Below are 22771 nucleotides of genomic sequence, written 5' to 3'. Positions count from 1 at the left end.
CTCGGCACGGTAGGGCAGCGGTAGAGTGCAGCGCCGGAGAACCGGCAAATGCAGCGCAGGAGACCCGGGTTCGATCCCGACCACGGGTGCTGCCTGTACAGAGTTTGGACGTTCTCCCCGAACTGTGTGGGTTTTCTCCAAGATCTTTGGTTTCCTCCCACACTCCAAAGACGTACAGTTATGTAGGTTAATTGGCTTCGTAAATGTAAAAATGTCACTAGTGGGTATAGGATAGCGTTAATGTGCTAGGATTGTTGGCCGGCGCGTTGCATGCGGGCCTAAAGGGCCTGTTTCTGCGCTGTATCTCTAAACTAGAAGACTTTTCTTTTTACCTCTTTTTTTATCTTCCATCGTAGAAGCTGATTTGGATGATCTCAGAACAACCCTCAAAAGAAAATACAAAGATGAGTGGCAGCACTTGATAGAATATAATGAACAGGGGGGGACCCGTGACCTGCTGTGTCAGCGTTTTGTTAATATCCACCTCGTTGAGGTATCTAAGGAAGATGAGAAGAGCAATGAAGATTCACAAAGGTTTATTGAACTTTATCGCATTTTTGAACCTCTACCTGACCAGCCCTTGGCCTCCAACACCATAGTAACAAGGGGAATAGCTGGGATTGGAAAATCAGTCCTTGTACAAAAACTCATGTACGACTGGGCTACAGGTGATGCATTGCAGGACTACGATTTCATCTTCATGTTTTCCTTCTATCAGCTGAGCTTATTGGCGGAGGAGGGAATGAAAATTACTCTACCTGAACTTGTCAAACAATATTGCGGTCAAGAGGAAAGCTGCGATAGCATTTTGACAAATGAATCAATCCGATCCATGTTTATCTTCGACGGGCTGTCAGACGGTGAACTCAACCTAGACTTTAACAAATACATAGTGTGTCGGGATGTGAACACACCTGTCACATTCACCACATTGCTCACCAATCTCATCAAAGGGGAACTTGTTCCTTCGGCTACCATTTGGATAACCACCCGGCCCGGAGCTCGAAACAAAATTCCTCGTTTACACATAACCAGGACAACTGAAATCATAGGCTTCCAAGATCAGGAAAAGGAGAAGTACTTCCGCATGCGATGCAAAGAGGGTGACCTGGCAGAAAAAATGGTGCAGGTTGTGAAGAAGCAGAGGAGCTTGTTCGTCATGTGCACCGTCCCCGCCTTCTGCTCTACTCTGTTTTCTGTCCTGAAAGCTGTGTTAAACTCAGCAGGAGTGGATGACGTACCCCAAACGTTAACAGAAGTTTACTCCAAATTTCTGGTTCATCTGATTTTATACCAGCAGGAAAAAATGAAAGTTGCAGCAGATGATGTCCCGGCTCAGACCCTGCAGAAGAAGCAGGAGTCAATCATTGCACTGGGGAAGCTGGCTTTTGAAAAGAGCTCCAAAGATGTTAACCAGACATTCAATGAGGAAGACTTCACACGGAACAATATTGACCTCGCGTTCATTTGTGGCGGCCTTTGCAAAGAGATTAAAATGGATGAAGGGAAACCCACTTATGCTTTTGTTCATTTGGCATTCCAGGAATACTTTGCAGCCTTGTATGTTTTCCTTGCTTTTTACAATCACAAAAAGAATCCCTTTGGAAAAAGTCATAAGTTGCTTGAAAAGCTCAGTTATTCCCAGATATGTAAAGATGCTATTAAAAATGAAACTAAAGATAAGAAAGGATGCCAGGAATTTTTCCTTAGGTTCCTTTGTGGACTGGGGACGAAAAAAAATCACGAAATATTAAAAGGTCTTTTGGCGGATGACAAGCCCAAAGATGACCCCAAGAAAATCGTTGTAGTCTTGAAAAAGATCTTGCAGACAAATATTCCTCCCAAGCAAACCATCAATATTTTCCACTGCCTAAACGAATTAGATGACACCTCTGCCCTCGAGGACACAAAAGCTGCCTTCAAGTCTGGAACCTTTACATCGGGCACTCTCTCACCAGCGCAATGCTCAGCGTTAGCTTTTGCTTTGGAAATGTCAGAAGATACCTACCAAGAATTGGATCTCTCACTGTACAGACTACCATCTATTGGTATACAGAGACTTCTTCTCATTGCAAACTACTTTACTGGGATAAAGTGAGTATTTGCCTTAGTGCATTTTAGAACCTCATCTTCTAGATTCGGAAGAAATTACTGTACATGGATTACTTGTCATGCTGTGAGTTCAGATTCCAATTCACAGTAATAGCAGTTTGCATTGTGACTTCAATCGTTTCCTATCTGCTTTGATATGCAGTATGTGTTACAGCATCTGTATAATCAAATAGGAGATTAACGGAATCGCAGGTGCTGGTTTACACAACAAAAAAAACACAAAGTGCTGTGTGCGATAAGGGTAGAATAGGTGCGAATTTAAGCCAGATGAAGGAACTTTAGTTAGACATGGCAAGGGGAGAAATGGGTGCAAATCTATGTGTGGCACAAGGAAGACATGGAGAAGGAAAAATACATAGAAATCAAAGGATGTTGTTTGTAGGTTAGTTCCCTAAAACTGGAGAATCCAATGTTCATACTGGTTGGTTGTATGTTACCCAAGCGGAATACAAGGTGCTGTTCCTCCAGTTTGCATGTGGCCTTACTCTGGCAATGGAGGAGGCTCGGGACAGAATGGGCAATATGGGAATGGGAAGGAGAGTTAAAATGGTTATCAATTGGAAGATCCAGCAGTCCCTGACAAACCAAGCACTAGTGCTCGGTGAAACGGTCTCCAACTGTGCACTTGGTCTCGCCTAGATCAGGAACACCAAATTGAGTAGGTGAGGTTAGAAGAGATTCATGTGAACCTCTCTCACCAAGAAAGGACTGGTGGGTGTGGATGGATGTCAGGGAGGAGGTATAGAGGCAAGTGATCCATCTCCTGTGGTTGCAGGGGAAGTACCTGAGCAGGGGGAGTGTGGGTGGGAAGGGATGATTGAATCAAGGAGTTGCAGAGGGAGTGGCCTCTGCAGAAGGGGGAAAGGGGTGGGGGGGGGGGCGAAGATGTGACTGATGGTGCAATCACGTTGAAGATGGCAGAATTGTCAGAGTATGATTTGTTAGATGTGGAGGCTTTTGAGATAAAAAGTAAGGACCAGGGCATCTGTTCCATCTGGATGGAGGGGTAGAGTATGCAGACCTATAGGATGTAGAGGAGACATGGGTGAGGGATCCATCTAATACATTCACACCACATTTACTAAAGAAAGAGGTCATAAAATGGATAGCTAAAATGGATAGGTCAGCTATTCACGAAAGTGATGAGATTACATTTCTTCAATAGGAGTGGTAAATCTTTGGAAGCATCTACCCAAGAGGGCTGTAAAGTATCTGTCTTTCTCTTTTTCAAGACAGAAATCTGTAAATGTTTAAAAATAAAGTAAATCAGGATCATGGGGTTAGTGCAGGAACATAGTAATGACATACAATGGCAAAACAGACACATGGGAGCAAATGGCCAACCCCTGTAACTATTAGTTAAGTTATTCTGTTCTCAAAGAGGTTGTGTGGAAAAGCGAGGATTGATGACTTACCTCCATTGCAGAAGAGCCAGGAATATAGGTAAAGAAAAACTGATGTGCGGATGTAATGCAAATATTCCATCGACATGGAATGGCATGAAAGAACTGCAGATGCTGGAAAAATCGAAGGTAGACATAAAGTCTGAAGTCTGAAATGTTGCCTATTCCTCCACTCCATAGATGCTGCCTCACCCGCATTTTTGTCTACCTTGGAATGGCATGACTGTTTCTGAACATGCCGACATAAAACAGATGTTGTTTAGTTTATAGAGATACAGCGCTGAAACAGGCCTTTCAGCCTGTCCGTGCCGACCAGCGATCCCCGTACATTACACTATCCAACACACACTAAGGACAATATTTACAATTTTACCAAGCCAATTAATCTACAAACCTGTATGCCTTTGGAGTGTAAGAAGAAACACAAGAAAACCCACGTGGTCATAGGGCAAGCGTACAAACTCCATACAGACAGCACCCATGGTCAGGATCGAACCCGGGTCTCTGGCGCTGTAAAGCAGCAACTCTACCACTGCGCCACCGTGCCACTCTTGTATTGTATATAGGCAAACTTTATAATGAGAGATGCTTTTGGATAAATGGAACACCATTATGGCAACCTGTCTTATTTTACACCCTTGCTGATATAAATTGGAATCCGTTTATATTTAGCTTATCTGGAGCCAATATTCGAGATACTGGGCTGAAAATACTCTCTGAAGTGATGAAAAGGCCGGATTGCAAACTACAAAATCTGAAGTAAGGAAGAATGCACTGAATGTATAATGTTAAGCATATTTCCATAATAACAAGCATATTTCCATTTACAAACATAATGCATGAAGCCATACTCTGTATATATGTACATGAGTTTCGGGAGTCAATGTTGTAACATGTATCCTCACATTTCAAGTTAATGCAATACTCAGATATCTCTCATGCCTGAATGTTATTTCCCTTGTATTCCTAACCAGTGCTTTTTTTCTACACAAAATGGCGTCAGAACAGTTAATTAATTTTAACATTTCTATCAAGTGAATGGAAAATGAAATCATGATACATAGATACATAGACAATTGGTGAAGGAGGAGGCTATTCGGCCCTTCGAGCCAGCACCGCCATTCAATGTGATCATGGCTGATCATCTATAATCAGTACCCCATTCCTGCCTTCTCCCCATATCCCTTGATTCCACTAGCCCTAAGAGATCTATCTAACTCTCTCTTGAATGCATCCAGTGAATTGGCCTTCACTGCCTTCTGAGACAGAGAATTCCACAAATTCACAACTCTGAGTGAAAAAGCTTTTCCTCACCTCAGTTCTAAATGGCCTACCCCTTATTCTGGGGGTGGGACTGGGGCTGGGGCCAGGGTTTGGGCCGGAGTTTGGGTTAGGATTGGGGCTAAGATTAGGGCTGGGGTTAGGGCTGGTGTTAGGGCTGGGGTTACGGCTGGTGTTAGGGCTGGTGTTAGGGCTGGGGCTGGGGCTAGGGTTAGGATTACTTCCCCTAATCTCCAGCTCCAGCAGCTCCATCCATCTCAGCTCCAGGCGGACACGAAGCCCCGTTGCAGCCGTCGCATCTTCCCGTGACCCGATGTCCCTCTCCGCGCTTGGCCCTCTTCAGCCCTTCTTCCCCAGTGGGGGGAGGGGGTGCATTGAACATAGGGAAAAAACGTTAAAATACAACACTTTATTCATTTTGGGTTTAATCTTTATTTATGAGGATTATGTTTATTAGCAATATAGAAAAAGAAGAAATGGGATAGAATTACGGGTTTTCCTTATATGCAGCATCAAAGTAGCAGGACACCAAAATAGACACTGAAGAATCACCCTTCTATAAGATCTCCTCTCATCCTTCTAAATGGCAGTGGACACAAGCCCAGTTGCTCCATTCTTTCATCACTTGACAGTCCCGCAATCCCCGGAATTAACCTCGTGAACCTACTCTGCACTCCCTAAATAGCAAGAATATCCTTCCTCAAATTAGGACCTTTGTCTTGTTAGAGGTGTCGGTACACCATAACAGAAAAAGACTGTTCCTAAATCATTTCTTGCTTATTTTTATCATACAGGTTAGATGGAAACAATCTTACTTATAAAAGTTGTGAACAAATGGTTGACGTTCTAAGTGTTAACCACTTCATAATATTCCTGGATTTGAGTGATAATAATATACAAGACAAGGGAGTTAGCTTTTTACATAAAGCTCTATCAAAAGACGCCTGCGCGCTGCAAATTCTGAGGTAAATAAATACTTTTAGCCTCTATTTACTGTAAAAATAAGACGCTCAAAAAAATCCATGCTGAACTTTACACTGAAACTCAGTAGATTTCTCTTCCAATACAAGGTCAAGTTTTGAAGTAGTGGTTAAGAACTAAAAAAAAAAATTCGAATATTTTCCTTTTGCATCTGTGATAATTTAACAAACCTCTGAGAAATCCACCTATTTGCAGAACTGCTGAAAATTTGAAACCCAATTTGTGATTGCATTAGCAAGGGATTCTCAATGATTTTCCAAAGTTGGGTATTATGGAACAGATCACCACAGAAAGCGACCAGAAGCCACCCATTGTTTAAACTAAATGCCCTCCATGATAGTTATATCGGGAGGCACATCCTAGGAGAAACGCATTGTTAAATTTTGTGTTGTTCAGGAGAGCACATTGGTGTCATTCAGTAACTTTAATAATTATATGTGTAATTAGTATTTTTTTTTGTCTGCAGGATCAGCAGGATGTACTGGCACCTCTAACATTTCAACATTTGTCTTTTTTTATTTGCAGAATCGGGGGTAATAAATTAACTTCCAGCTGCTCTAATGATTTGACCTCCATGATTACAGAAAACAAGACTCTGGTAGAACTGGACTTGAGTAATAATAGGATAGGTGAGGAAGGACTGAATCAACTCTGTGAGACACTGAAGAATGAGGATTGTAAATTACAAAAGCTTGGGTATGTGACTACCATTGCTCTCAGTTTCTGTTGCACATTTGAGTAGCACAGAATGACAAATGATTACAAGGCAGGAGGAGGCTGATCAGTCCATCGAGACTGTGACATTTACGTAGCATCAGTCCAGCTAGCACCTTTCCTTGCTCGATCTCCATAATCCAAAATAAACCTTCAATTCTAGTCATCCACTCAGCCACAATTCAATCCTATTCATTTCTGCCTGGTAGTGCATTCCAAATCACAAACATTCTCTACATTCTACTTTCACAAAACATTTTCATTCCACGTGCTCTGGTTCCTGATTCTTCCAGCCATGGCAGTCATGACTCTGCCTGCACCTTTCACAATTTACCGAGAACTTGAGGTCTCCCACAAAATATTCTCATTCTTGTGTTAAAATCTTTTCATGGCCTAATTTTCCTATCTCTCTTCAATACCCTCCAGGGTATTAGTTATTCCCTACCTTGCCCTTCCACACAGCACACACAAACATACAGACAAACAGACACACAGACACAATTTCAGGATATAATTTTTCTCAATCTTTACATGCACATACGGACACGACACACGCGCAAACGCACATACACGCGCAAACGCACACACACACACTCAGACGCACACACACATTACATTCGGTTTATCACTGGAATTAGTCTTTTATACAGCACTTTACCCAACAATGGACAACCACCTCTTTGGCTTTTTTGGTTCCACATTCTGGATTCCTACCCTATGGCCTTGCGCTTTCTCTCTTTTAAACTTTTCCTTAAAACTAATTCGGGCTTTTGGTCAACCTGTCCCAGCATCTCATTTTTTGACCCTATATTCAAGTTAGCTTTGCACCTCAACATTGACACGTTTTTTTTATCTCCTGGATTAAATTATGATTGGTTTTAGTGGTGGTGGTGTTATTGTTGAAACTAATTGTAAACGTTGATATGCTTAAAGTGTAGGAAAGAACTGTAGATGTTGGTTTTAATCGAAGATAGACACAAACTGCTGGAGTAACTCAATGGGACAGGCAGCATCTCTGGAGAGAATGAATGGGAGATGTCTGCTTAAAGTGTAGGGTAGCTTATGTCATTGTTTGATATTTGAAAGGAATAAGTTTAGAATTCAGAAAAACAGATTAGAACTCTGTACTCTCTCAAAAAAGTCTGTATTTCCAGTCTAAAGATAAGCATAACAATGACAGCAAATGTCAGAGTTGTCAGCGAAAACCACAGCCTGCAATATGCAGTGCAATTATTTTAAAGTTAATGATCAAAGCAGTCGCTTTTTTGTTCTAAATACATTGATTTAATTTTGTTTTGTTTTTGAAGTATCTACTCACTTGCCTTTAACGTGCTAAACATACTCAGATGTTAGTGAGAAAAGAAAATATTTAAAATGAAATATTACTCGAATAAGAATGATTGAATGCTCAAGTATCCTTGACACATTGACACATTGACACAACCTCCACTAAAATCAACAAGAATTTATAAAATACTTCAGAAAACTGCATATGTGGAACCTTAATTATTTATGTTAGGATATTGCTGCATAAAAATATATCTTCTGTTCCTCTGATCATTTTCTTTGACTCCTGCAGTCAACAACTAATTGGATAGATTTTCTCCATCATATCATTTCCACCTAGCTTTGAAGTCATCTGATGGATCTTCACTAAACGCTTCCTAATGTACTGCATTATCCCCAGATCCTTGCAACTAAATCGAGATTTTTTTTTTGATCCTATCCTTCCACAGTGTTAGCTTTCAAAACTGCCAGGGAGGTTCAAATTGGCTTCACTTTTGATTCATAAAAAATCAAATAACCTGTTAATAAGTAGCCAATCCACATGCATGAAAGAACAAAGTAACTTTTCATTTCCAATTGCAATATGTCGTATTGACCTCGAATTAAATATTAAGAAAGAAAACAGTTAAGATAAGAAAACTAGATTTCCAAGTAAAACAGAAGGAAACCATTATTGCTGTATGCTTGATATCTTAACAAGTACCTCGTATGACTTATCTCAATCTACGGTAGTTTTTAATACTTGTGGACATTAGATAAGGCAATATATGTAGAATTAGATAACAAAGAAATAAGGAGAAGCAGTGTGCAGCTTTGCTGGCAATACCTAAATATCAGAAATGAATGAAAACAATAAAATGCACATGAAGCTCGTTTGTATTCTGTTTAGGTTAAATTCTATATTTGCGTTTGAGTTTGGAATAATGGGCACTTATGAGGATGACCCAGGAGCTGAAAATCTGCGCGATTTATTGCAAGACAAAAATTGCACATTACAAAGTCTTGGGTAAATTATTTTTGTACTTACTCACAATTGCTTGTTCACACAAAAAATCACTTGTATAGTTGTGCCTGTGTGTACGGATGTATTGTGTAGTGTGTATCCATCTGCAATTGTATATGATGAACACTTATGTACTCCGGCAATTCATTGTTTTTCATAATCTACACATTACTAAAAATCTCATCTTGTTTGTTTGGATGTCTCCCTGTGAGTGAGTGAGTGAGTGAGTGAGTGAGTGAGTGAGTGAGTGAGTGAGTAAGTGAGTGAGTGAGTGAGTGAGTGAGTGAGTGAGTGAGTGAGTGAGTGAGTGAGTGAGTGAGTGAGTGAGTGAGTGAGTGAGTGAGTGAGTGAGTTCCTGAAATTATGTGAAAATAGCACACAATAGTGCTGCAATTTTTGCACCACCTTACTCACAATTGTCCTGTGGTGTGTTTTCAACAAGTTTCGTTCAGATTGATGTTATATTTTATGTTATTCACTTTTTTAACTTTACAAAATCCAGTTTGAGAAAGATTGACGAACACTGCAGTGGCAGTTTGCAGCTACGATGTCACAATGGGATCTAATTTACATAAACTGCCCATCAAGTGTTCCATGAGAGATTTGTTACATTGTTGTAAGGAGAGAGAGGGAGTGGGGAAGGGATGGAGGAGAAATGTTACTTAAACATTGTGTTTAGTGGGGGAGTGTGATAGGGGAAAGGTGAGAGGTGAGGAGTGGGGAGAGAAGAGGGAGGGTGAAGAGGAGGGGGAGGGAAGAATTTTCCACCCAGTGCAATGAGAGATTTGTTACATTGTTGTAAGGAGAGGGTGGGAATGGGGAAGGGAAGGAGGAGAAATGTTATTTAAAATGTTATTTAAACATTGTGTTTAGTGGGGGACTGTGACAGGGGAGAGGTGAGGAGTGGGGGAGTAGGGGAGGGGAGAGGGGAGAGGAGAGAGAAGAGGGAGGGTGAAGAGAAGGGGAGGGAGTGTTGGGGGATGAAGGCAAATGAGCCGCATCTGCGCGGTTGGGGGCTCTGGGGGCTCAACATCAGTGGTGGAATATTGTGTTGGGGGAACGGGTGAGTTGTGGAATATTGTGTTGGGAGAATGGGGCCCAACGGATTGTACTTGTTCGAGTAAATCATAAAAATGTTCAATTTTGACATTTCAAATTAAAAAATGTTCACCTTTATTCATTTGCTTCACAATAAAGTAACAACTAGAAAATATTTTGTTTTGCATCTAAAAGTTTGGCAAAGAATTCATTCACAGTACAAAGCTGCACAGAACTCATCTCATCTCTGAAAGAAAACCAAAGCCTGAAAGAACTGGATCTTAGCTTCAACAACTTAGAAATTAATGGAATTAATTCACTGTGTGAGGTTCTGAGTGGAACAAGCTGCCAAATTCATTCACTAAAGTAAGTACCCGATTTTATATCATGTACTGTAGAGATTAAAATGATCTGAAACTGAGCACTGTGGTATCAAAGCTGAAGGAAATCAAGCAATGAGCCAAACTTCCCCTTCCAACTCTTTCCTTCTTTGATTCAATGCGAGAGAATTGCCTTCTTACTTTACACCTGTCAAGTGCTTGGAACCTTCATCAGTCATCAGTCTGAGGAAGGGTCTCGGCCCGAAACGTCACCCATTCCTTCTCTGCAGAGATGCTGCCTGGCCCGCTGAGTTACTCCCGCATTTTGTGTCTACCCCCGAGGATGAATAATTGAAACTCAAAATTGGAAGAACTGGGCAGGTCAGACTTTCTCCTGCACTTTGTTTTTTTGCCTAAGATTTCAGCATCGGCAGTCTCTTGTGCCTCCAATTAAAAATCCAAACTGTTGATGTTGGAAACCCAAAACTAGAGCAAGAAATCAGAAACTTTCAGCTACTTCATCTAGGACTTCCTTCATTCAGAAAGTCTGAGAGGTAGATGTTCACTGCTGATGGTGCAATGGAGTCTATGCCAACAAAGAGCAAAACCTGGACAACAGCATTAGCTGATTAAAATGTCCACCACAAAGTGCCAGGCAATGACTGACTCTGTAAAAGAGTGTAAATCATCTCTCATTGAAGTATAAATGTATTAGCATTAGTGAATTTCCCACCACCAGCAGACTAGGGTATCACCAATTACCAGTCAGATAAATACAAAGGTCAACCTAGCCACTTAGAAGCTCAGTATTCTCACAGACTCACAATATTTCCACCTTTCACAAAGCACAATCAGGAGTATGATACAATACAATCCACTCGTCTGGAGAAATATTCAACATCAGCACCATTCATTTCCCCTGAGCATTCACTTCCTCTTGATCCAGTTTACAACGGCTGCAGAATATACACAAACATTCATCATTCTGGTAAAACATTCTTTTCATCCTAGAGTTCTTGAATATCCCCAGGATCCTAGTTTTGGAAAGATAATAGTAAGATTAAACGAGAACTTACCAGTTTGAAGTTTGATCTGTATTTTATGAGGAGTTACGATGAGGGATTTCGTGAAGAACCCCGCTTCCACGCATGCGTGTCATTCTTCAAAGCAGCGGTGTGAGGTCACAGAAACCTATAATGATCTAACATAGTAAGATTATCAAAGAGATACCAGTTTTTGATATGATCATAAGAGGGTGGGAGCGGAGGGCACGAAATCCCTCATCGTAACTCCTCATAAAATACAGATCAAACTTCAAACTGGTAAGTTCTCGTTTAATCTTACTATTTTACTTCGGAGTCACGTGAGTGACTTCGTGAAGATTTCAAAGCTCTGTGACCTCATGCCGTGGAACGAGTCCATGCTTCACAACTGCCTTGGGTATTGGGAGAGAGCATCATTAGTAGTTTTAAAACACAATTATACAAAGAGTTGTGTGGTATAACGAAAAAAAATATATAACATTTTTTAAAATTTGAGAATCATAACCCTGTAACCTATCGGCCAAATATTTTGTTGAACCTAAAATGTTTTCTTAATACAATGATGGCTCCAAATTAACTGGTTTATTATACAACCTGTGGAAAAACCCTTTTTTAAAATGACCCTCCTGCCATTCTGAGGATTTGGTCTGTGGGTACCTGTATAATATTGCTGCGGATGTTGCTGCAGTCCTGGTGGAATGAGAGTTGAAACATCAGTGTCTATTCCTGCCATTTTTAGGACCTATTTGAGCCACCTTGAAATAGTTTGAGTCGTGACCCTATCATGCAGTTTCTTGTAAGAGATAAACAACTCCATACTCTGACCTCAAATGTTCTGAGTATATGCTATGTATTGTTAGATGTGTCTTGTTATACACAGTCGTTTGCCATATGGGTGTACCATAAAATCAAACCCTAGACCCGAGGAACCCGATCTGTTTTCTTTTATTAAATCCTGTATGACAACACCAGTTTCTTGGTGAGATGATCAGGGAGTCCAGGCTCAGTTTGCTTAATGGCTGGACTTGTTGTGCGGTAAATAACACCATGAGCATAACCATCTTCCTGGTCTGTTACTGAGGTGACAACGCTGTTATGAGCTACAAGCTCCTCAGCATGTTGAGAAAACGACACCCATGTCCCAGATTTCGGAGTACCTGGTTAGCTTACCAGGGGTGCGTTCCCACCGCGTGCCGTTCCGATCCTTGTGATAGGTAATTGGAGAGTGCACTTGTGGCACTATTGATGGCACTGTAGCTCCATCGATTATCCTAATGGAGGCTTGTTAAAATTCCAATACGGCCAGAATGTTCTTGGCCTTTTGGTCGAGATTGTTGTCCAAGCAGTATATGCCCCATTTCTTGATGTGTCCAAGGTACTGCTTCCGTGTTGACAGTCTTAGTGCAGATGAGATGAGATTCATCGTCCTGTCTGACAGTGTAGTGGGTCTGTTAGACTCTACAAATCAATAAATCCAAAGTGTTATGGCATGGATGACTGCCTCCAGTCACTGGATAAATGAATAATTTTTTGGCAATGTTCATAGGGAACATGGTTCTAACACCATCCCCTGTAAGACTGAAATACCATGATTGAGAAGGTCAGTCGGGTACTCTGAAAATTCCAGATGCTGAGTGTGGTTGAATTTTCCCTAGTACCCCAATGATGGGTCCGAACGGGGGAAAACCTCACCCTATGGCTTATTTACATAACAATGCCAAGCTGGTTTACGAATTTTAGTACATAATATTGGGGCTAATGATTGCCCCTTTTGTAAGCTCTATATTGCCAAAGTTCCTCTATTGAGTCAATGCCTGCCATATAGAAACCCGCAACTGACACCAAGTCTTTATGAATAATAAGAGCATCCATCCTAAAATGAATATCTAGAACAAATGTGTTTAGGGTTAAAATCAATGATAATCCTGCAACCCTACTCTATCTTATTTTTAATAAATATGTTCAATCCCATCTTTTGTGTACAATTCTTGAAGCACCATGTGGGTTTTAGATTGTTTGGTTTATGTAAGGACAAAATGCCCTTCTGGTGTATGATGTACTGTGGTTAATGGGATGAGAAAAACCCTATCAGATAACCCTGAATACTGCTGAGATATATGAATCTGTAGTGATTATATACCATACATAACTATAGTGTTGCAACCTCCCCTACACCCATAGGTCCCTATTTAACAGAAGAAACCCCACCCACCTACCTCCATGGTTACCGGTGGTTTTGTTATTTCCTTGGTTTTTTGAAAATAAGGTTCTGGTTTAATATTTCTTGTTCGGGGTTGTGTGGGAGGTTGAGGCTTCCGCATCTTCCAGGGTGGCCGCCCTGGCCATACCCTAAAACGGATCCTGCAGGTTATATTGATTTCTGACACTGCTACTGGTATGAGCCACATTTTTTATGGCCTTGCCTGTGGCTGGTATCATGCTCCAAAATAGGCCCTTGCGCTGGCCTTGATGAGCCCCAGTGTCTTAGCTTAGTCCACACACGGTTCTTTATTTGCAAATGGTAGCATTTTTGGGGTCCTAGTGCTGGCTGAATGGCCGCCATCCACGTGTAGTTCAGGTCATATTGCATATTATTAAACAGATCTAGTGCGTCTTGATGGTCTTTGGTTACCTACGTTTAGTCCAGGGTGCTGGTGTATGCTATGATGCCTTCCGTCAATCCCTTGAAGGTTCTCTGGATCTTGAGGTCCTGGTTCCTGATGTTCGTCCATATGCTGCCAAATGCATTGGATTACACTGGGCACCTGTAATGCCTCACCGTTGCCAGGTGGCAGATGTCTGGCCAGTGTTTGTAAATTTTTCTTGTTGGCGTTTGTGGCCAGACATATAGTAATACTATTGCCATCCTGGATCCAAGTCTACCCATGTTTGACTTGGTTAAAGTAATCGGCCACCATGTCCAGCAGAGTCCCTGCTGTGTTAGGATCATGGGACGCTGTATTACCAGGCTCTGGCCCATCAGGGTCCTGCCTACTCTTTTTTATAGAGTTAGAGATCTCTAGGGTCCCACACGGGGTACCCCTGTGGGGCTTAACTGCTGCCCACTTGTCTTTTGTTCTGCGGACCCCTCTTGCAAGTCAACCCAGAACTGACCCACAGTGCTCCCCTCTGATGGGGTAGAAGCATTGTGCAGCCCTCAAAGAGGTACTGCTGTGGGTTTATCATGTTGGAGCAAGGCTCCATACACCGCTTCTTCCCGCTCCAGCCCTCTCGGGCGCTGGTTGCCGGCGGTTTTATGCAAAGTCGGACCCTTCTGAGTCCACTACCTTGTTTGATTTGTGTCTAGCCTACCGCTCGGTCACATGGATCTGGCCGGTGCGGGGCCGACATCAGGCACAGCTGATCCCACTACGGTTGATCCAAGTGCCGCTGGCTGCTGCTGGCTGCCCGTTGTTCCATGGTCCTCCTTCTCCAGTTTTGTCCTTCCTTCCGTGAAGTGGATATGGCCGGTGTGGAGGATAACTGGCACAGCTGCTTCCATCTATTCCTTTAACCTGGCTTCAACGCTCTCAGCACTCCTGGCTGCTCCTTTATCTTAGACCCCTGGGACCGACCCCCGTACTGACGGTACTGGTCCCTTATGGTCGTTGCAGCCGGTCAACCCCACTCTAATGCCCTCAATTCTGGGCACTCCTACTTATATGGTCCTTAGATAAGGGACATACAAGACATTAAAACTGATGATAACAGCTACTATAGTTTTTATATAATATATATAGTCCCTAGATAAGGGGTGTATCAGATATTAAACTGATAAGAACAGATACTACACTTGATCTTAGCCAAAAAAAACGAGAAGCGATTATTGTAACTAAAACCCCGCTGGGACCGACCCTGGTACTCACATACTGGTCCCTTGTAGTAGATTGCAGCCAGTCAACTGCAAAGTCCTTTGCTGCCGAGAAATGAACTTTCTCACCATGCTGGAGCGAAGTTGGGCACAGGTGTTTTTACCTCTCCGGGAACCGATGTGCCCATGCTGCTCCTGCCGTTGCCAGCTCCTCACGAAGTGCCAGCTGCCACTGCTGCTGCCTGTGCTCCTGCCGCTGTTAGCTGTTAGTGCTCCTGCAGCTGCCGGCTGCCACTGCTGCTGCCGCTGCTGCTGCTGCTGCTGCTACTGCTGCTGCTGCCCGCTCCTCCGCGGTTCTCCCGCCGGCCTTCTGCACCTTACATGGACCTGGTCCATGTCTGCACCTAGAAAGGTAAGTTGAAGGAAAACGCAGGGTCTCTTACCTGCTGTTCCCGACTTTCCTTCTCCCGCCGGTGACCGTCGTTCCCTGTGTCGGGTTCGAGCCGCTTGGACCGACCCCGGTGTTCACGGGCCTGGTCCTTCGCGGCAGTTCCGCAGCCGGTAACCCTGGCTGTTCCTATGGATCCCCTGGCCCTTACCTTGTGAAGAAGGTTTTCAGCCCGAACGTCCCGTTCCGACTCCATAAGTGCCGCTGCACTCGCTGAGCGTTTCGAGCCCCGGTACCACTGGTCCGAGCTGTCCCGCAGCTTCTGTGCTGGCTGCTACCGACTGTTCCAAAGCCAGTCTCATTTGAGACTGGCATAGGGACCTTTTTTACTTTGCTTCCCGCCCGGCCGAGAGGTGAATTTTGCCGGTGCGGGAGCAAAGTCGGGCTCAGGTTGTTCCCCCCCCCCAGGGAAACTCGTGCTGTTGCTGCTGCTGGCTGCTCGCCCTCCACGGGTCTCCCCGCCGGCTTTCCGCAGCCACCTAAAAGTAAGTAGAAAAAAGGAACGCAGAGTCGCTTACCTGCTGTTCCCGACTTTCAAATCTCCCGCTTGGGGAACGCCGTTCCCCTCTGTGTGACTCGTTGCAATGCGTATAGCGATATGACACGCATGCGTGGAAGCGGGGTTCTTCACGAAGTCACTCACGTGACTCCGAAGTAAAATCATCTATTAAGTATGGCATTGTCAGTCCCTACAACCTCTGGCGTTGTGGAAAGGCTAATCTCTTGGATGGTCAAATAATGCCACCCCAGGGAAAGGTGCCTTTATAATCACTAACCCAAACTAGTTCTCACTCAACACTGCATCCCCACCCAACCATCCTTGTAATTATCTGTTTTGTCCTCCTGTTGGTAAGTTTGGAAAAAGGTCATGTCAACTCAAAAGCAAGAAAGTCAAGAGTTTTATTGTCATATCTCCCAGATAGAACAATGAAATTATTACTTGCTGCAGCACAACAGAATATGTAACCATAGTACACTGTAAACTATAAATAAACACGTTTTAATTGTGTGTGTGTATATATACATATACACATACACACACACACACATATTCATACATATGCGCACACATAAATACATATACACAGACATACGTATATGCATACATACACATACATATACACACACACACACACACATATACACACACACATATACACACATACATACATATACACACACATGCATATATACACACACACATACATATACACATACATACATATACACACACACACACACATACATATACACACATATACATATACACACATACATACACACACATATACATATATATACATATATATACACATATATATACACATATATATATACACATATATATATATATATATATATATATACATATATATACATATATATACATATATATATATATATATATATATATACACACATATATATATATATATACACACACACACACATATATATATATATACATATATATATACACACATATATATATATATATATACATATATACATACATATATACACATACACACACTCCTTTTACCTGATAACCACCCTATCTACTGATGCATAGCTCCCAACTTACAGAGGGGGGGGGGCGGGGGTAGAGGTAGAGAGTGAGGGCAGAGAGAGAAGGGGCAGAGACAGAGAGAGAGGGGGGAGAGAGAGAGGGTGAGAGTGAGGGGGAGAGAGAGGGGGTGCTGAGGGGGGTGAAGGGGGAGAGGTGGGGAGCAGGGAGGGAGGGGGGGAGGTGGAGGGAAGAGGGTAGGGGGTGTGGAGGGGAGGGAGGGTGGGGGAGTAGATGGAGAGGAGGAGGGGAGAGAGAGGGGGAGAGGGGAGGAGAGAGAGAGAGGAGAGGGGGAGAGGAGAGGGGGGGAGAGGAGGGGGGGGAGAGGAGGGGGGGGAGGAGAGGAGGGGGGGGAGGGAGGAGGGGAGAGAGGAGAGAGGAGGGGGGGAGAGAGAAATAACCCAAACCCCCAAACAACCATTTGCAGGCAGTGTTTTTTTTCTTCAAAACTAACCATAACCATATTTTCATTTTCAAACCAAATTAAGGGTACTTACTCACAGCTGTGTAGACATTTGTTCAGTCATTCAGAGAGACCTCCATCTTGTAGAGACTGATTGAGGCACACCACTTCCTGGTTTTATAGTCCCTCCCCCATCCCACCAGCAGGAGCAGCAGAGAGAATGGGGAATTTTGTAAAATCATTAATATCTCTGTCATATTTCATCGACGGGAAAAATCCTCGGCACACATGTGGCGGAGGGGGGCTCTGAGCGAGGTGGCCAAAAATGACGGCCGTAGGTGGTGGCGTTCTCTCGGAAATCGCAGCACAGATCGCCAAAACCGGTCAAGAACAGAGTTTTAGTAATATAGATATATATATATATACATACGTGTGTATATATGTATATATATTTATGCATATATTTATATATATATACATAAATATATATACATACATACACACATAAGTACACTTAAAAAACACTAATCGTGCAAAAAGGCAAAATCATTTCTCCCAAGTCTACATTGTTAAGAGCTTGCTGAAGGTTGTAGTGTTTCATAGCCTTTAATAGCTAATGTTTAATAGATGGCCATTGGGAAAAAGCTGTTCCTACAGTTGTCAGGCTCCGATATCTTCTGCCCAATGGCAGGGGTGAAATGAGTGTGTGGCCAGAGTTGTGTGGGTCACTGATGATGCTGGCTGCCTTTTTGAGGCAGTGACTCCTGTGAATCCCATCGATAGTGGGGAGGTCAGTACCCGTGATGGACTGTATCAGTAGACTAACAGGAACTTAAAATATGAGGAACAATGTTAAACAAACAGATATTTTATAAATGTTATTGCAAAGTTTAACAATTTTAAATTTCTAATTCTTGTACTTCCCACAGGGTGATGAACACCAAATTAACAAATGTTTGTTGTGAGACACTTTACTCTGTGTTCAAAGCTAACCAGACATTGACGGAGCTGGACCTGAGCATGAATGAACTGGGAGATGATGGACTTAATAAGCTTTTCACCAATTGTAGTGCTTCAAACTGTAAATTACAGAAGCTGGGGTATGTAAACACAGATGAATGGTGCTTTATCAGTATATGCTCTAATTCAGCCTCAAAAATGTAGAATCTTTTCCAATCAGAAAATTAAAGTACCGATACATAGAATACGTATGATATTAATATCTATGTTTATACTGGTTGCTATAATATATCACAGTGATGAAAAGAATAATAACACAGCCATCACGATATAACGCATTATTATGAAGCAACACCACTTTTTTTTTACATAATCTGGTAATTTAAAAGTTAGTTTCAGCATTGGTGATCATAAAGTTGGCAAATTGTTTTTAATACCGGTGTTATACATCAATGTCCTGCAGGGAATAAATATTTCATCCTATTGCCTCAATGTGACTCCAAACCAACAACTGCAGTTGATTCTTCAACATCTCATCAGTTCACAGGCAATTAGAAATGGACAATAAATATTGACCCTGTCGATAGACACAAAAAGCTGGAGTAACTCAGCGGGTCAGACAGCATCTCTGGAGAAAAGGAATAGCTGATGTTTTGGGTCGAGACCCTTCCTCCGACTGAGAGTCATAGGACAGGGTAACGAGAGATGTGGACTCTGATGTTGAGAGATATAGAACAGATGATTGAAAGATATGCAAAAAAGTAATAATGTAACAGGCTGTGGCCAGGGTGACAAGTTATTAGTTTAGTTTAGTTTAGAGATACGGCACAGAAACAGGCCCTTTCGGCCCTCCAGGTCCGCGCCAACAAGCGATCCCAGCACACTAACACCATCCTAAGTGGTAGTGCATGTCGGCCAAACGATGTTGGTAAGAAGGGGATGAATATTCTGCAGCGTGACTTTAGAAAGCTCGAAAAAATGCTGAAAAGCAGGACCTCCAGGGTGGTTATCTCCGGTTTGCTTCCAGTTCCTCGTGCTGGCGAGAGCAGGAACAGGGAGATACGGGACCTGAATGTGTGGCTGAGGAACTGGTGCAGGGGGCAGGGATTTAGATTCTTAGATCACTGGGATCTGTTTTGGAGTAAGGGGGAACTGTACAAAAGGGACGGATTGCATCTTAACAGGTAGGGGGACCAGCATTCTGGCAGGCAGGTTTGCCACTGCTACACGGGTGGTTTTAAACTGAATAAGGGGGGTGGGGTGTCAAATGGGATAGTCATTCAAATGGGAAAGTGAAAGAGAGTAAAGGGATGGTTAATGATCCCAGAATTAATGGGAAAGGAAGCTCACAAAGGGATAGGAGAGTATAGCCAATTGTAATAGGGATCAATGTGAAAGGTGAGATGCGTAAGGAATTAAAAGTATTGTATATGAATGCGCAAAGTATAAGAAGTAAAGTAGATGAGCTTAAGGCTCAGTTAGAGGTTGGTAGATATGACATTGTGGGGATTACTGAGACGTGGCTGCAGGAGGATCGGGCCTGGGATCTTAATATTCAGGGTTATACATCCTATAGAAAGGACAGGCAGGTGGGCAGAGGAGGGGGGTAGCTCTGCTGGTGAGGGATGGAATTCAGTCCCTTGCAAGGGAAGACATAGGGACTGACGAGGTAAGTCACTGTGGATTGAGTTGAGGAATTGTGAAGGCAAGAAGACACTAATTGGTGTTATGTACAGACCCCCAAATAGTAGCCTGGATGTAGGGTGTAAGTTGCAGTAGGAGTTAAAACTGGCATGTAACAAAGGTAATGCCACTGTGGTGATGGGGGATTTCAATATGCAGGTAGACAGGGAAAATCAGGTTGGTTCAGGACCCCAAGAAAGAGAGTTTGTAGAATGCCTCCGGGATGGATTCTTAGAGCAGCGTAATGGAGCCGACCAGAGAAAAGGCAATTCTGGATTTAGTGTTGTCCAATGAACCTGAGGACTCAAGGTAAAGGATCCGCTTGGAGGTAGTGATCATAATATGATTAATTTCAATCTGCAATTTGAGAAGGAGAAGGTTAAATCGGAAGTGTCAGTGATGCAGTTGAACAAAGGGGACTATGAAGGCATGAGAGGGGAGCTGGCCAAGGTAGACTGGAAAGGGATCCTAGCAGGAATGACGGTGGAACTGCAATGGCAGGAATTTCTGGGCATAATCCAGAAGACACAGGATCATTTCATTCCAAAAAGGAAAAAAGATTCTAAAGGGAGTAGGTGGCAATCGTGGCTGACACGAGAAATTAGGGATAGAATAAAACTAAAAGAAAAGATGTATAACACAGCAAAGAGTAGCCGGAAGCCAGAGAATTGGGAAACTTTCATAGGACAACAGAAGGAAACAAAACGGGCAATACGGGCTGAAAAGATGAAGTACGAAGGGAAGCTGGCCAGGAATATAAAGAAGGACAGTAAAAGCTTCTTTAGATATGGGAAAAAGAGTAGCAAAGTCAAATGTGGGTCCCTTGAAGGCAGACACGGGTGAAATTATTATGGGCAACAAGGAAATGGCAGAAGAGTTGAATAGGTACTTCGGACCTGTCTTCACTAAGGAAGACACAACCAATCTCCCAGATGTACTGGAAGACAGAGGATCTAAAGGGGTAGAGGAACTGAAATAAATTTTCATTCGGCGAGAAATAGTATTGGGTAGGCTAATGGGACTGAAGGATGATAAATCCCCTGGACCTGATGGTCTTCATCTCAGGGTCCTCGGGGAGGTGGCTCTAGAAATAGTGGATGCATTGTTGATCATTTTCCAATGTTCAATAGATTCAGGATCAGTTCCTGTGGATTGGAGGATAGCTAATGTTATCCCACTTTTCAAGAAAGGAGCGAGAGAGAAAACAGAGAATTACAGACCAATTAGCCTGACTTCGGTGGTGGGAAAGATGCTGGAATCAATTATTAAAGAGGAAATAATGGGGCATTTGGATAGCAGTAAAAGGATTAGTCCAAGTCAACATGGATTTATAAAAGGGAAATCATGCTTGATTAATCTTCTGGAATTTTTTGATGATGTGACAAGTAAAATGGATGAAGGGGTGCCAGTAGATGTAGTGTATCTAGACTTTCAGAAAGCATTTGATAAGGTCCCGCACGGGAGACTGGTGACTAAAATTAGAGCACATGGTATTGGGGGTAGGGTGTTGACATGAATAGAAAACTGGTTGGCAGACAGGAAGCAAAGAGTAGGAGTGAATGGGTCCTTTCCAGAATGTATTGTATTGTATTGTATTGTATTGTATTGTATATCTTTATTGTCATTTCCTGAGTATTCGCATACCCAGAGGAAACAAAAAAACGTTGCTCAACCAGTGTCCATTCAGTGTACATGAAAAAATAAATAGAAATAAAAATAAAAAATACATGTCATGAACAAATTTAACACTCTACTAAACATTCAACAGCCGTTCCGACCGGCAGCGGCACAACAGTGGCTCTGCTGCAGTGTGGGGGATAGTGCGCGATATTTGGCAGGGGGCAAAGTCCATTTAACAGTCTTATAGCCTGTGGGAAGAAGCTGAGGAGCATCCTGCTGGTTTTGCAGCTAATGCTCCTGTACCTCTTCCCAGATGGGAGGATGGAGAAAATGTCATGCGATGGGTGGTAAGGGTCTTTGATGATGGAGATGGCTCTGCTGATACATCTCTTCCTGTATATGTCCAGCAGGAAGGGGAGTGGAGCACCAATAATCCTGCTTGCGGTCTTCACTATCCTGTCCAGTTGGTGCCGTTCGTACGCCTTGCAGCTCCCGAACCAGGAAGTGATGCCGTATGTCAGTGTGCTCTCGACAGTCCCCCTATAAAAAGTCCGTAGGTGTGTGGTGGGGAGGCCTGCTTTACGTAGTCTTCGGAGAGGGTGAAGTCGCTGCTGGGCTCTCTTGACCAGAGCTGTGGTGTTGGCCGTGGACGTCAAGGTCATCAGACAGATGTAGTCCTAAGAACTTCATGCTGCTGACCCTTTCCACATCAGCTCCGTCGATGTGCAGAGGTGTATGGTGTTGTTTCCCCGCCCTCCTGAAGTCAACCACCATCTCCTTAGTTTTTCCCACGTTAAGAATGAGGTTGTGGGATTTGCACCAACCTGTGAGCAGCTCCACCTCCATCCTGTACGCCGATTCAGAATGGCAGGCAGTGGCGAGTGGAGTGCCGCAAGGCTCGGTGTTAGGGCCCCAACTGTTTACCATATATATTAATGATTTGGAAGAGGGAATTAGGAGCAACACTAGCAAGTTTGCGGATGACACAAAGGTCGGTGGCAGTGTGAACTGTGAAGATGATGTTAGGAGGTTGCAGGGTGACCTGGACAGGTTGAGTGAGTGGGCAGATGCGTGGCAGATACAGTATAATATAGATA

At 43.0% G+C, this 22771-nt stretch overlaps 1 protein-coding gene and 1 pseudogene across 1 annotated transcript in view; one reads left to right on the top strand and one right to left on the bottom strand.

Moving 5' to 3' along the window:
* The window catches only part of LOC129703224 (NACHT, LRR and PYD domains-containing protein 3-like), a 34333-nt gene that overhangs the window by 6392 nt on the left and 5170 nt on the right, over positions 1 to 22771 (top strand). Inside the window, exons 4-10 of the mRNA XM_055645451.1 lie at positions 357 to 2094; positions 4188 to 4274; positions 5591 to 5761; positions 6303 to 6473; positions 8668 to 8784; positions 10015 to 10185; positions 18341 to 18511. Of these exons, the coding sequence (XP_055501426.1) occupies positions 357 to 2094; positions 4188 to 4274; positions 5591 to 5761; positions 6303 to 6473; positions 8668 to 8784; positions 10015 to 10185; positions 18341 to 18511 (2626 nt within the window). The remainder of the gene's footprint in view (positions 1 to 356; positions 2095 to 4187; positions 4275 to 5590; positions 5762 to 6302; positions 6474 to 8667; positions 8785 to 10014; positions 10186 to 18340; positions 18512 to 22771) is intronic.
* LOC129703816 (U2 spliceosomal RNA) lies at positions 14898 to 15006 on the bottom strand (annotated as a pseudogene).

Source organism: Leucoraja erinacea, chromosome 14 (assembly GCF_028641065.1).
Source record: "Leucoraja erinacea ecotype New England chromosome 14, Leri_hhj_1, whole genome shotgun sequence".
NCBI lineage: Eukaryota > Metazoa > Chordata > Chondrichthyes > Rajiformes > Rajidae > Leucoraja > Leucoraja erinaceus.
Note: the sequence above shows the minus strand (reverse complement) of the source record. Positions and strands in the feature narration are given on the sequence as shown.